The following is a 15177-nucleotide window of genomic DNA, read 5'->3' as shown; positions in this document are numbered from 1 at the left end:
CATTACAGAGGTAGGGTTGGAGTGCCTGATAAGGATAGAGACTTGGTGCAGGAGAAGGCTTCAGATTCCTGAGGCCCTGGGATCTATTCTAGGATGGAACGGACCTGTAAAAGTAGACTGGCTATGACTGGGCAGGTCTGGTACCAAGGAGAGTGCTGTGGGTCAAAGTTAAGGTAGATACATCCTTAGAAGGACATGCATGTTAAACTGGAGACATGATCAGGACCAGGAGGGAAGGTGATTCAGTGTCAGGAGGGACACAATATACTGATTTACAATGTTGGAGAGAGGCTGCAACACATACATAATCAGTTCTCAAATCATGTGGTCAATTAATGATGAATCTGATAATCTGTTATGTGCACCATTTTTGCATTCACTAATCACAAGCTCCAGCCTCCATCGATGATAAATTCTTTTCCCGTCACATAGGCAGACTGCGAATACAAATAAACAGCGTAAGCATTATTTCGACACCAGAACTGCAGACTCTGAGCATCTGTCCCTCCATATCCATTCTCCACCCTCATCCTCCAGTGTGTTCACTCCTATTCCCAGCTTCCAGCTCCATCATCTCCTAACTTCTTTGTACTTTCACCCTCTTTCTATCTGGCCCCACCCCACCAACTAACGGAACACGACAGAACATCAACCCCCAGACACTCTCCCCTTGCACAACAGGAGGGGCTGTTTGGGGTTCGATGTTGCTGTTCTGTTTTCTGCAGAGGGAGGGGGGCTTTGGGGGTTAATGATCGGGAATGCTGTTCTGTTTTGTGCAAGGTGGGGTTGGGTTGGTGTTTTTCTCTGAACGACTTTCACGTTCTTTCTTTGTCTCGTGGCTATCTGGAGACGACCAATTTCAGAATTGTATATGGATACATGCATTGATAATAAATGAACCTTATGATATGAACTGACTCCATTTTCCAGTTCCACGCTGCTGATGTTTGTGTTATCTCACAGCTCTTTCAATTCTGATTAGTGCATATGAGCAGATAGTCCATACACACAGCCCTTGGGAAGCAGGGGAGGCAGATGGTCAGCTAAGCAATTGAAAGCAAATTAATAGCCTGTCTAATGTGATGAGTGGTATCCATAATGATCAATATTATTGTACAACTGTTAAATGAAGCCAAATGGGGACTAATATCCTTGCGAGAAAGGTTGCTGGTGCTGCTCTGGGGGTTTTAAACTAGGGCTGCAGGAGGTTGGGAACCAAAGTGCCAGTGCAAACAGTGGAATGGATATGGAGACAGATATTACTAAGCCTAAATACAAAGACTGGAACCAAAATGTTCAATGTGGTGGGAATAACGTTCTGAGTTGCACCTAAAGTGGATTCTGATTAATCGGGACACATACATTTTGGTCCAATTTAGCGGCTGCCACAATTTGCTGAAGTTTCATGGAAATAGTTAAAAAGATATAAAACAAGATAAACTGACTAACAAGTTAGGTATTTAAATGTAATACAGAACAAATTAGAACACTACCAACAGTACTACAGTACTATACAACTGTGTATTAATTCCTAATATTTATCCAGTGTAAGCAATGATGGGGTACAGCAGTGTGGCATAAACCTGCTGTAATTGAAAGACATTGTGGGAGATGGTAAGGGTGGATGGCAGGACTGATAATCAGGCTGCCGCCCGTGGCACTGCCTGTTCATTTCTGATTTTACACTTGTGGTGAAACAACATGATTAGGTGTCATTTAGAAAGATGAGTGTGTAGAGTAACTCTGCAACTAAGGTCATTACAAACAGGAGTGGCTAAACATAGAACATAGTAACCTACAGCACATTACAGGCCCTTCGGCCCACAGTGTTGTACCGACCACGTAACCTACTCTAGAAACCGCCAAAAATTTCCCTAGCGTATAGCCCTCTATTTTTCTAAGCTCCGTTCCCTATCTAAGAGGCTTTTAAAAGACCTATTGTATCCGCTTCCACCACCACTGCCGGCAGTGCATTCCACACACCCACCACTCTTTATGTGAAAAACTTACCCCTGACATCCCCTCGGTACAGTATCTATTTCCAAGCACTTTAAAACTGTCCCCTTGTGTTAGCCATTTCAGCCCTGGGAAAAAGCCTCTGCCTGGGATTCTGCAGGGAGCGGTCATGGAGTGAGGTCGCCTCTGGCTTCACTCCATTCCCGTTATCCTTTTTAACCTATGATCTCCTTGATCTAATTAATTTTATCCACACCAGAAGATTTATTCTATGTTACTGATTCATTGATTTTACTGAATTCTTCGTAAATTGCAACTCTGGAGTTTAAAGAAATGAGTACGAGATCCAAAGCCAAAGATGGGAAAGACTCCGACGGGAAAGGAGGAAAAAAGAAAGGTGATTCCAAACAAACTGAATCAACTTACGAGGTTATAATGGAGTGTCTGGAGGAAAAACTCGAGGAACATCGGCAAAAATTATCCGAAAGTTTATCTGCTCAACTTGAACAACATCGCCAAAGTCTTAATGAAGACTTAAAATCAAACACGGAATCTTTGAAATCTCTGGATTGCGAAGTTCAGAAACATAGAGGTAAAATTTCTGAACTGGATACTAAGTCTCAGAAGACGGATTCAAAAATTGAGAACTTAGAGAAGAATTTAGCTTCGACTAATAAGCAACTGCAACACCTTAAATCCAAAGTTATCGATCTTGAAAATCGATTGAGAAGACAAAACTTATGCTTAATTGGCTTATCCAAGGTTGTTGAGACTGGAGACCCTGCAATATTCTTTGCTCAACTTTTAAAGGATACGTTCAGTTCAGTTTTTCCCAACGACCCTCCATTACTCGACCGCGCCCATCGTATACCGTGGATAAAGTCAGCATTGGCTGTATCCAAACCGAGACCAGTTATTCTTCATTTCCATTATGTCAATGTTAAAGAACAGCTTCTCCAGACTGCTCATCGACAAGGGATGATCAAGTATTGCCAGCACTCCTTCAGGATAGTTCAAGATTATAGTCCCGAAGTGATGAAGACTGACTTTTAAACCTCTAATGTCGGAATGTTATCAAAAAAATCTTAAACCAGCACTTTTGTATCCTGCACGTCTCAGAACTTCTCTTTCTGATGGATCTCGTCGTGTCTTCCATTCCATAATCGACGCTCGAAGCTTTTTGGATGACAACTACCCATCTGACACAGATACCCTTCTTTAATCAATGCCCGGTGCTTTCTGCACCAGCTTTTTTTTTCTGGTGTTTTTCTTGAAACAAACCTTCTACCACCGTACGATGAAGGCTTTTTATAAGCTCAAGACTTGTGTTTTGTGCTTACTACTATAGTTATTATTCTATAACCTATATAGAATACTTATTTCTTGTGAATAACATCATTTTCCTTTAGTTAATTTTTTCCTTAACTTTTTGTTTTTCATTATTATTACTAATGATTTGATCTGACGATCATTTTTAGTTATATGTTTTTTATTTTTGGTTTCCGTATAATTAAAATGGCGATCTGTCTTTCATTTTGCATAATCTCCTTTGTTCTTTTTGGGACGCCATATTCCTATGTTTCTTCTCCCCATAATCCCTTTTCCTTTCTGGAAGCGATATTTTACTTACTCATTTATAATTAACTAGTCATACGTATTGATACTAACTTTTTTTTATTTATATATTTTAGTAATTATACTATGTAGATTATTTTACTATAGTGTTTATTTTTTATATATAATAGTTTCCGGGGGATCATCTATATAACATATATCTTTGGAGTTGCCTCCTGCAGAAATGGGGTTAGAGTTAGTGTTAGTTAGTACTTTCTTCAGCCTTCTCTGGCTTAGTTCGGGGGTCTTGGGGTTGGTGGGTGGGGTAGTCTCTTTCTTTTTAAGTTTTTTCTATTGGGCTGATTTAGAACTACAAAGATGTCCGCATTGTTGAGATTTCCGGTTCCTCTCTGATCATGTATTCCTCTTCCAATTTCATGAGCTTACATTATGTTTAACCCTTTACTTACCAAAGGGTTAATCTCAAATTATGGTTCACATTATTAATTTTGTCTCTTGGAATACAAATGGTTTAGACCATCCAATTAAACGGAAAAAGATTTTCAAAGTATTCCAAAGACTGAATGCTCATGTTATTTTTGCACAAGAAACTCATGTAAGGAAAGAGGATAATCAACACTTCTTTAAGTTTTGGATACAATACCATTCAAACGCTCAAGCCAAAATTAAAGGCGTTTCAATTTTTATAGATCCCTCAATTACATTCATTCATCAAGACATTATCTCAGATCCTAATGGCAGATTTTTGTTAATCACTGGGGTGCTTTTTAATAAAAAGGTTGCTATGGTTAATGTTTACGCTCCGAATGTGGATTACCCTGAATTTTTTAAACACCTATTCACTTCCTTTCCTAACTTAAACGAGTATATGCTGATAATGGGTGGTGATTTTAACTTACGTTTAAATCTCATGTTGGACAGATCCATAGGTAGTCCGGCGTTACCGAATAAGTCGGCTACTCTTATTAACTCTTTTATGTTTGATTCTGGGATTTCAGAAATTTGGAGATTTCTACATCCAAACGACAAAGAATTCTCTTTTTTTTCACATGTTCATCGTTTTTATTCCAGAATTGACTATTTTTTTATTGACTCTCGATTAATCCCATCTGTAGTTGATTGTAATTATGACATTATCGCCATTTCAGATCATGCTCCAATGAAACTTTCTATCAAGTTAATGGATACTTCTTCTACTAATAGACAATGGCGATTTAACCCTATTTTACTTCAAGACTCGGACTTTGTCAAGTTTATAAAGGATCAGATTGATTTCTTCTTTTAAACTAATACTACGGAAGAAGTTTCCAATGGAACTGTTTGGGACGCTTTTAAAGCTTATATCCATGGTCAGATTATTACCTATTCGGCTGGTTTGAAAAAATGTGTTAACAATGAAATACTTTTGTTGGTTGATAAAATTAAAGAAATCGATAAAAAATATGCTATTTCTCCCAGTAAGGAACTATACAAACACAGAGTTGAACTTCAATTGGAACATAGCTTATTATTAACATCCTCGATTGAAAATCAATTAATGAGAACTAGAAGTGATTTTTATAATCATAGTGATAAATCAGGTAAATTATTGGCTAATCAATTGAAATTTGATTCTGTTAAACGTCAAATTACTAAGATTCGTAAACACGATGATAGTTTCACAGTTGATCATGTTGGGATAAACAAAACCTTTCAAGAATTTTATACCTCTCCATATCACTCGGATTTTCCTCATGATTCCAATTTCATGCATGATTTTTTAGGTAAGTTGAATTTCCCGAAATTATCACCCGAAGATTGTTTATCATTAGAAACTCCCATTACAGAGGAAGAAATAATAACCGCAATCTCATCATTGAATTCTGGTAAAGCACCTGGTCCGGATGGGTTTACAGTGGAATTTTTAAAGTTTTTTTCCTCCATTCTCTCTCCAAGGTTGTCTAGAATATTCAAAGAAGCAATCAGTTTAGGTAAATTACCACAATCGTTTTACGAAGCCTCTATTTCCTTAATCCTTAAAAAGAATAAAGATCCTACTGATTGTGCATCATACAGACCGATATCTCTTTTGAATGTAGATTCAAAAATTTTTTCAAAAATTCTAGCAACCAGGTCAGAGAAGGTATTACTTCAAATTATATCTATGGATCAAACCGGATTTATTAAAAATTATTCATCATTTAATATTAGGAGGTTATTGAATATTGTTTATAGAAACATAGAAAATAGGTGCAGGAGTAGGCCATTCGGCCCTTCGAGCCTGCACCGCCATTTATTATGATCATGGCTGATCATCCAACTCAGAACCCTGCACCAGCCTTCCCTCCATATCCCCTGATCCCTTTAGCCACACGGGCCATATCTAACTCCCTCTTAAATATAGCCAATGAACTGGCCTCAACTGTTTCCTGTGGCAGAGAATTCCACAGATTCACCACTCTCTGTGTGAAGAAGTTTTTCCCAATCTCGGTCCTAAAAGGCTTCCCCTTTATCCTCAAACTGTGACCCCTCATTCTGGACTTCCCCAACATCGGGAACAATCTTTCTGCATCTAGCCTGTCCAATCCCTTTAGGATTTTATACGTTTCAATCAGATCCCCCCTCAATCTTCTAAATTCCAACGAGTACAAGCCCAGTTCATCCAGTCTTTCTTCATATGAAAGTCCTGCCATCCCAGGAATCAATCTGGTGAACCTTCTTTGTACTCCCTCTATGGCAAGGATGTCTTTCCTCAGATTAGGGGACCAAAACTGCACACAATACTCCAGGTGTGGTCTCACCAAGGCCTTGTACAACTGCAGTAGTACCTCCCTGCTCCTCGAATCCTCTCGCTATAAATGCCAGCATACCATTCGCCTTTTTCACCGCCTGCTGTACCTGCATGCCCACTTTCAATGACTGGTGTATAATGACACCCAGGTTTCGTTGCACCTCCCCTTTTCCTAATCGGGCACCATTCAGATAATAATCTGTTTTCCTACTTTTGCCACCAAAGTGGATAACTTCACATTTATCCACATTAAATTGCATCTGCCATGAATTTGCCCACTTACCCAACCTATCCAAGTCACCCTGCATCCTCTTAGCACCCTACTCACAGCTAACACTGCCGCCCAGCTTCGTGTCATCCGCAAACTTGGAGATGCTGCATTTAATTCCCTCATCCAAGTCATTAATATATATTGTAAACAACTGAGGTCCCAGCACTGAGCCTTGCGGTACCCCACTAGTCACTGCCTGCCATTCTGAAAAGGTCCCGTTTATTCCCACTCTTTGCTTCCTGTCTGCTAACCAATTCTCTATCCACATCAATACCACACCCCCAATACCGTGTGCTTTAAGTTTGCACACTAATCTCCTGTGTGGGACCTTGTCAAAAGCCTTTTGAAAATCCAAATATACCACATCCACTGGTTCTCCCCTATCCACTCTACTAGTTACATCCTCAAAAAATTCTATGAGATTCGTCAGACATGATTTTCCTTTCACAAATCCATGCTGACTTTGTCCGATAATTTCACCGCTTTCCAAATGTGCTGTTATCCCATCTTTGATAACCGACTCCAGCAGTTTCCCCACCACCGACGTTAGGCTAACCGGTCTATAATTCCCCAGTTTGTCTCTCCCTCCTTTTTTAAAAAGTGGGGTTACATTAGCCACCCTCCAATCCTCAGGAACTAGTCTAGAATCTAACGAGTTTTGAAAAATTATCACTAATGCATCCACTATTTCTTGGGCTACTTCCTTAAGCACTCTGGGATGCAGACCATCTGGCCCTGGGGATTTATCTGCCTTTAATCCCTTCAATTAACCCAACACCACTTCCCTACTAACATGTATTTCGCTCAGTTCCTCCATCTCACTGGACCCTCTGTCCCCTACTATTTCTGGAAGATTATTTATGTCCTCCTTAGTGAAGACAGAACCAAAGTAATTATTCAATTGGTCTGCCATGTCCTTGCTCCCCATAATCAATTCACCTGTTTCTGTCTGTAGGGGACCTACATTTGTCTTTACCAGTCTTTTCCTTTTTACATATGTATAAAAGCTTTTACAGTCAGTTTTTATGTTCCCTGCCAGTTTTCTCTCATAATCTTTTTTCCCCTTCCTAATTAAGCCCTTTGTCCTCCTCTGCTGAACTCTGAATTTCTCCCAGTCTTCAGGTGAGCCACTTTTTCTGGCTAATTTGTATGCTTCTTCTTTGGAATTGATACTATTCCTAATTTCTCTTGTCAGCCACGGGTGCACTACCTTCCTTGATTCATTCTTTTGCCAAACTGGGATGAACAATTGTTGTAGTTCATCCATGCAATCCTTAAATGCTTGCCACTGCATATCCACCGTCAATCCTTTAAGTGTCATTTGCCAGTCTATCTAGCTAATTCACGTCTCATACCTTCAAAGTTACCCCTCTTTAAGTTCAGAACCTTTGTTTCTGAATTAACTGTCACTCTCCATCTTAATGAAGAATTCCACCATATTATGGTCGCTCTTACCCAAGGGGCCTCTCACGACAAGATTGCTAATTAACCCTTCCTCATTGCTCAAAACCCAGTCTAGAATAGCCTGCTCTCTAGTTGGTTCCTCGACATGTTGGTTCAAAAAACCATCCCGCATACATTCCAAGAAATCCTCTTCCTCAGCACCTTTACCAATTTGGTTCACCCAATCTACATGTAGATTGAAGTCACCCATTATAACTGCTGTTCCTTTATTGCACACATTTCTAATTTCCTGTCTAATACCATCTCCGACCTCACTACTACTGTTAGGTGGCCTGTACACAACTCCCACCAGCATTTTCTGCCCCTTAGTGTTATGCAGCTCTACCCATATCGATTCCACATCTTCCCGGCTTATGTCTTTCCTTTCTATTGCGTTAATCTCATCTTTAACCGGCAACGCCACCCCACCTCCTTTTCTTTCATGTCTATCCCTCCTGAATATTGAATATCCCTGAATGTTGAGCTTCCATCCTTGGTCACCCTGGAGCCATGTCTCTGTGATCCCAACTATATCATAATCATTAATAACAATCTGCACTTTCAATTCATCCACCTTGTTACAAATGCTCCTTGCATTGACACACAAAGCCTTCAGGCGCTCTTTTACAACTCTCTTAGCCCTTATACAATTACGTTGAAAAGTGGCCCTTTTTGATGCTTGCCCTGGATTTGTCGGCCTGCCACTTTTACTTTTCTCCATAGTACTTTTTGCTTCTACCCTCACTTTACACCCCTCTGTCTCTCTGCACTGGTTCCCATCTCCCTGTTGTGAACTAACCTCCTCACGCCTAGCCTCTTTAATTTGATTCCCACCCCCCAACCATTCTAGTTTAAAGTCACCTCAGTAGCCCTCGTTAATCTCCCTGCCAAGATATTGGTCCCCCTAGGATTCAAGTGTAACCCGTCCTTTTTGTACAGGTCACGCCTGCGCCAAAAGAGGTCCCAATGATCCAAAAACTTGAATCCCTGCCCCCTGCTCCAATCCCTCAGCCACACATTTATCCTCCACCTCATCGCATTCCTACTCTCACTGTCGCATGGCACAGGCAGTAATCCCGAGATTACTACCTTTGCGGTCCTTTTTCTCAACTCCCTTCCTAGCTCCCTATATTCTCCTTTCAGGACCTCTTCCCTTTTCCTACCTATGTCATTGGTACCTATATGTACCACGACCTCTGGCTCCTTACCCTCCCACTTCAGGATATCTTGAACACAATCAGAAATATCCCGGACCATGGCACCAGGGAGGCAAACTACCATCCGGGTCTCTGGACTGCGTCCACAGAATCGCCTATCTGACCCCCTTACTATCGAGTCCCCTATCATAACTGCCCTCCTCTTCCTTTCCCTACCCTTCTGAGCTACAGGGCCGGACTCTGTGCCGGAGGCAGGGCCACTGTCGCTTCCTCCGGGTAAGCTGTCCCCCCCAACAGTACTCAAACAGGAGTACCTACTGTTAAGGGGCACAGCCACCGGGGTACTCTCTATTACCTGACTCTTCCCCTTCCCCCTCCTAACCGTGACCCACTTCTCTGCCTCCCGTGGTCCCGGTGTGACCACCTGCCTATACTCCCTATACTCCTGCTTATACTCCCTCACTTACTACCCCAGAACATATTATCTCACTAGATGCTGAGAAAGCCTTTGACAGAGTCGAATGGCCTTATTTATTTAATGTTCTTGAGAAATTTAATCTTAGTCTGACATTTATATCTTGCATTAAATTGTTATATTACTCCCTGGTAGCCTCGGTTTGTACTAATAATCATAGATCTTTTTTTCGTCTTTTTCGTGGTACTAGGCAAGGATGTCCTCTTAGTCCTTTACTTTTCAATATCGCCCTTGAACCTTTAGCAATTGCTATCTGTGACTCACCCAATATTTTTGGTATTACCCGTGGAAATGAAATGCATAAATTATCACTATATGCAGATGATTTGTTATCATACATCTCCAATCCAGAGAAGTCAATTCCTGCTATTCTAGGTTTGTTGGCTCAATTTAGTAATTTTTCTGGTTACAAATTGAATCTTAATAAGAGTGAATTATTCCCCCTAAATAAGCAGGTACCTATTTATGGACATTTACCATTTAAATTGGTTACTGATTCATTTATATATTTAGGGATAACAATTACGAAAAAGTATAAAGATTTATTTAAAGCTAATTTTTTACCTTTAATTGATCAGATTAAACTTTTGTTTACCAAATGGTCACCAATCTCTTTGTCTTTGATTGGTCAGATTAATGCTATTAAGATGATCATTTTGCCCAAATTTTTATATGTATTTCAATTGGTTCCAATTTTTATCCCAAATTCTTTTCTCGATAATGTAGACTCAAAAATTTCCTCATATATATGGCAGAATAAAAATCCTAGGTTAGGTAAAAGGTATTTACAGAAACCTAAAAAGGAGCGGGGGCTTGCCCTCCCGAATTTCAGGTTCTATTATTGGACAATTAATATTCGATATTTAAAATTTTGGTTACGAGATTTGGATGTATCTTTAAATCCACAGTGGGTAAATCTTGAATGTAATTCATTACAAGGGTTTTCCTTGGGTTCGCTTTTAGGAACTTCGCTTCCTTTTACTTCTTCCAAATTGTATAAACAAATGAATAATCCAATAGTTAAGCATACTTTATGTATATGGTTTCAATTTCGAAGATTTTTTGGGTTTAATCAATTTATTTTAGCAAGTCCTATTATATCTAATTTCCTTTTTCAACCTTCCACTATGGATCAAGCTTACTTTGATTGGAAAACCAAAGGTATAATACGTTTTTGTGATTTATTTCTGGATAATTGTTTCATGTCTTTTGATCAACTTTCTAATAAACATAACTTACCCAGATCTCACTTTTTTAGATATCTACAGATTAGAAACTCTTTAATTACTGTTTTTCCTAATTTTCCACACCCATATCCAATGGACACTTTGGAAAAAATTTTAGATTTAAATCTCTCTCAGAAAAGTGTTGTAGCAATTATATATAATATAATTATGAATTTATGTCCTGATGTTTCCAATAAAATTAAAGCTGACTGGGAAAGTGAACTTAACATTATTATACCGATTGAAAAATGGGAAAAATTCTTCAATTGGTTAATTTATCCTCTATATGTGCTAAACATGTGTTGATACGGTTTAAAGTAGTATACAGGGCTCATATATTTAAAGATAAACTATCTCGTTATTATTCTTATATAAATCCTATATGTGATAGATGTCATTCTGAGATAGCTTCTTTAACTCACATGTTTTGGTCATGTCCCTTGTTGGAAAAATATTGGAAAGACATTTTTGACATTATTTCAACGGTTTTGAATATAGACTTACAACCTTATCCAATTACTGCTATCTTTGGATTACCAACGATAGATTCAAATTATCTAACCTCTTCAGCACGTAGGATGATTGCATTTCTTACTCTAATGGCTAGAAGATCAATTTTGCTGAATTGGAAAGAGATTAACCCTCCTATGGTATTTCATTGGTTTTCACAAACTATGGTATGTTTGAATTTGGAAAAAATTAGAAGTGCAGTTTATGACCCTTCCATTAGATTTGAAAAAACTTGGGAGGCCATTCATTCAGCATTTTCATTTGATGTAATTTGACCATTTCCAAACTTGTTTTATTTCTCTGTACTGTTGGTTGAGAGGAATGGAGTCGTCGACACTAAGGTTTTCTTCTTTCCCATTTTCAAGTTGTTAGTATTGCCCAAGTCTTTTAGTTTAGTTGACTAATTCTGTTTAGTTTAGGTTTTTTGGGGATGGGGTTTGTTTTTTTTTTCTGTTTTTTTCTTTTTCATGATTTTTCTTCAGTTTTTTTTTGCTTTGTATTATTCACTATTATTCTGCACGATTGGGAGCTTTGTTAATTTTTACTATTTGGTTTTACAATTACTCATTTTAAATGTAACAATGTATCTCCTACTACTTGTATTTTTGTTTTGTTATGTTTTCATTCTATGAAATTAATAAAAAGATTGAAAAAGAAAAGAAAGAAAAGCCTCTGCCTATCCATGTGATCAATGCCTCTTCATCATCTTATAGAACTCTATCACGTCACCTCTCCTCCTCCGTCACTCCAAGGAGTAAAGGCCAAGTACACTCAATCTATTCTCGTAAGGCATGCTCCCCAATCCAGGCAACAACCTTGTAAGTCTCCTCTGCACTCTCTCTCTAGTATTCACATCCTTCCTGTAGTGAGGTGACCAGAACTGAACAAAGTACTGCAAGTGGAGTCTGATCAAGGTCTTGTATAGCTCTAACATTACCGCACAGCTCTTGAACTCAATCCCGTGGTTGATGAATGCCAACACACCATATACCTTTCTTAACAACACTGTCAACCTGTGCAGCAGCTTTGAGTGTCCTATGGACACGGACCCCAAGATCACTCAGATCCTTCACATTGCCAAAGGTCTTACCATTAATATTATATTCTGTCTTCAAATTTGACCTACCGAAATGAACCACTTCACATTTATCTGGGTTGAACTCCATCTGCCACTTCTCAACCCAGTTCTGCATCCTATCCATGTCCCGCTGTAACCTCTGACAACTCTCCAGACTATCCACAGCACCCCCAACCTTTGTGTCATCAGCTAACTTACTAACCCAACCTTCTACTTCTTTGTCCAGGTCATTTATAAAAATCACAAAGAGGAGGGGTCCCAGAACAGATCTCTGTGGAACACCACTGGTCACCGACCTCCATGCAGAATACGAACCATCTACGATCACTATTTGCCTGCTGTGGGCAAGCCAATTCTGGATCCACAAAGCAAGGTCTCCTTGGATTCCATGCTTCCTTACTTTCTGAAGGAGCCTGGCCTGGGGAACCTTATCAAATGCCTTACTGAAATCCATGTACACTACATCCACTGCTCTACCTTCATCAATGTATTTTGTTATATCCTCAAAGAATTCAATCAGGCTCGTAAGGCTCAACCTGCCCTTGACAAAGCTATGTTGACTATCCCTAATCAGATTGTGTCTCTCCAAATGCTCATAAATCCTGCCTCTCAGGATCTTCTCCAACAACTTGCCCAACATTGAAGTCAGACTCACTGGTCAATAATTTTCTGAGTTATCTCCACTCCCTTTCTTGAAGGGTTATGGGGAGAAGACAGGAGATTGGGACTGAGAGGGAAATGGATCAGCCATGATGAAATGGCAGAGCAGATTCGATGGGCCAAATGGCCTAATTCTGCTCCTATATCTTATGGTCTCATGGTCTGTGGTCTGCTCGGCCACAGCCTCCTGTCCCAATTAAGCAAAGGGAACCACGGCAATTTTCTCAATTATTTTTTGTTCTTTAAGAGTTGTCCCAAATAAGTAGTGCTCCAATTAACCGATGGTCAAATTAACCAGAACCTACTATATTTCAATGCAGAGTATTGAAAGTATGATGGATGAGTTTAGAGCATGAATCAGCATGTGAAATTGTGACACTGTAGCCATTAGTAAGACTGGGTTGCAGGGGGAGTAGAAGTGGCAGATCAATGTTCCAGGGTTCCTTTGTTTTAGACATGACAGAGCAGGAGAGGAGAGAGATTAAAGGGCTGGGGTGGCATTACTAGTCGGGGAAAATGTCCCAGTAGTGCACAGACAGGACAGATTGGACAGCTCGTCTACTGAAGCTGCATGAATGGAACTGAAAATATGAAAGGCATGGCCACATTAATGATATTATATTATAGACCATACATTAGTCTGCAGAATTTGGAGGACCAAATTTGTCCACTCTATCTATGCCTTTTATCATGTTATATAGATGCTACTTGCCCTGATGAGTTCCTTCATCTGTTCATGTATGTTCTAAATGCCCTCCTGATTCTATGTTAACATAAATATATTACAGCAGTGTACAGGAGTCCCGCTGAATTGAGTTGTGAGGGTACTTTTCAGGCTTTAGTCTGAGGGGAAACCTCTGTACACTGTACCCTGGTGACAGTATACCAGGTGTGATTTTAAGATCAGCATTGTCGTTGCCTGGCTCTTTCAGTGTTATGTCATTGGCCAGCCACTTCATCCGATGCCAAGTACACACAGAGGTGGGCCACCTCCTCAGCAATGGCCATCCTACCAATTCTCTGTCGCTGCAGGAAATTTTGCAACGCCTGGAAGGGCAGAAAGAATGATTTCCCCATTAATTCAATACAGTATGCATTCCATTAAAATTAGTCACAGGGTCTACTGTTACAATGGTGTTGCTAAAGCAGCCAGATGAACCTACTTAGAATGGGAATACATTCACCTGCAGGATTTAGGCATAAAGCAGGACAGTGGGATTATTTTGTCTACATTCAACACGTAGCCACAAAGGGGATCTACAAGGACTGACTGGAAGCAGATTGAACAATTTTCAGAATTAATGTAGAGACATACCAGGAGAAACTGCTGGACTCAGTGAAGGATCTGGGGAGTGGGACTAATCAGAGGGCTCTTTCAATGGCACGAGCTCAATGTGAAGGATGAAAATAAATACAACAGAATTATAGAAAAATGTATACATAAATAGATAAAGATTGACAAACAACCAATGTTTAAAAGATGAACTGTGCAAATTAAAAATAATACTGGGAACAGGAGTTGTAAAAAGTCTTTGAAAGTGAATCTGTAGACAGTCACTCCCATGTCCAGTAAATTCAGCTCTTTGGTTCATGTGTCCCTTAAAAGCACTGTCATTGAGACCTTTCATCATTTTGTTGACTGATCAACAAGTAGCTGGACTGGAATTTGTTCTGTCATTTGTGATCAAGACACAAGGTAGATGCCAATGTGCTATAACCATACTGAAATAACTGAGTAAGAGTTACTTGCTGGTTCCACAGTGCAGATCTTTAGTACCACAACTAGGATGTTATCTGTTTACTCAGCCTCCATCGTATCCAGTCTCTCAGCAGGAGACTGACTTACGTTCTGGTGGGATCTTAGGAGGAACCAGGATGGATCATTCCACTCAGCACTTCTGACTGACTGAACACGGTTGTGAGTGCTTCAGTCTCATCTCCAGCTTTCACAGGATGGGGATGTCCTTGGGGCCTCGTCCAGCATCATACACAACCAGATGAGGTGGGACATCAGAACCTTAATTTGATCACCTATTGGTGGTGGGGTCACTTGGTT

General features: G+C 39.8%; 1 protein-coding gene across 1 annotated transcript in view; it reads right to left on the bottom strand.

The window, feature by feature from the left end:
- Positions 1-383: 383 nt before the first annotated feature.
- bdh2 (3-hydroxybutyrate dehydrogenase, type 2) overlaps positions 384-15177 on the bottom strand; it is a 107730-nt gene continuing 92936 nt past the window's right edge. Inside the window, 2 exon segments of the mRNA XM_072256560.1 lie at positions 384-437; positions 14076-14168. Of these exon segments, the coding sequence (XP_072112661.1) occupies positions 384-437; positions 14076-14168 (147 nt within the window).

Source organism: Mobula birostris, chromosome 4, assembly GCF_030028105.1.
Source record: "Mobula birostris isolate sMobBir1 chromosome 4, sMobBir1.hap1, whole genome shotgun sequence".
Classification (NCBI taxonomy): Eukaryota; Metazoa; Chordata; class Chondrichthyes; order Myliobatiformes; family Myliobatidae; genus Mobula; species Mobula birostris.
This window is presented reverse-complemented; position numbering and strand designations above follow the sequence as displayed.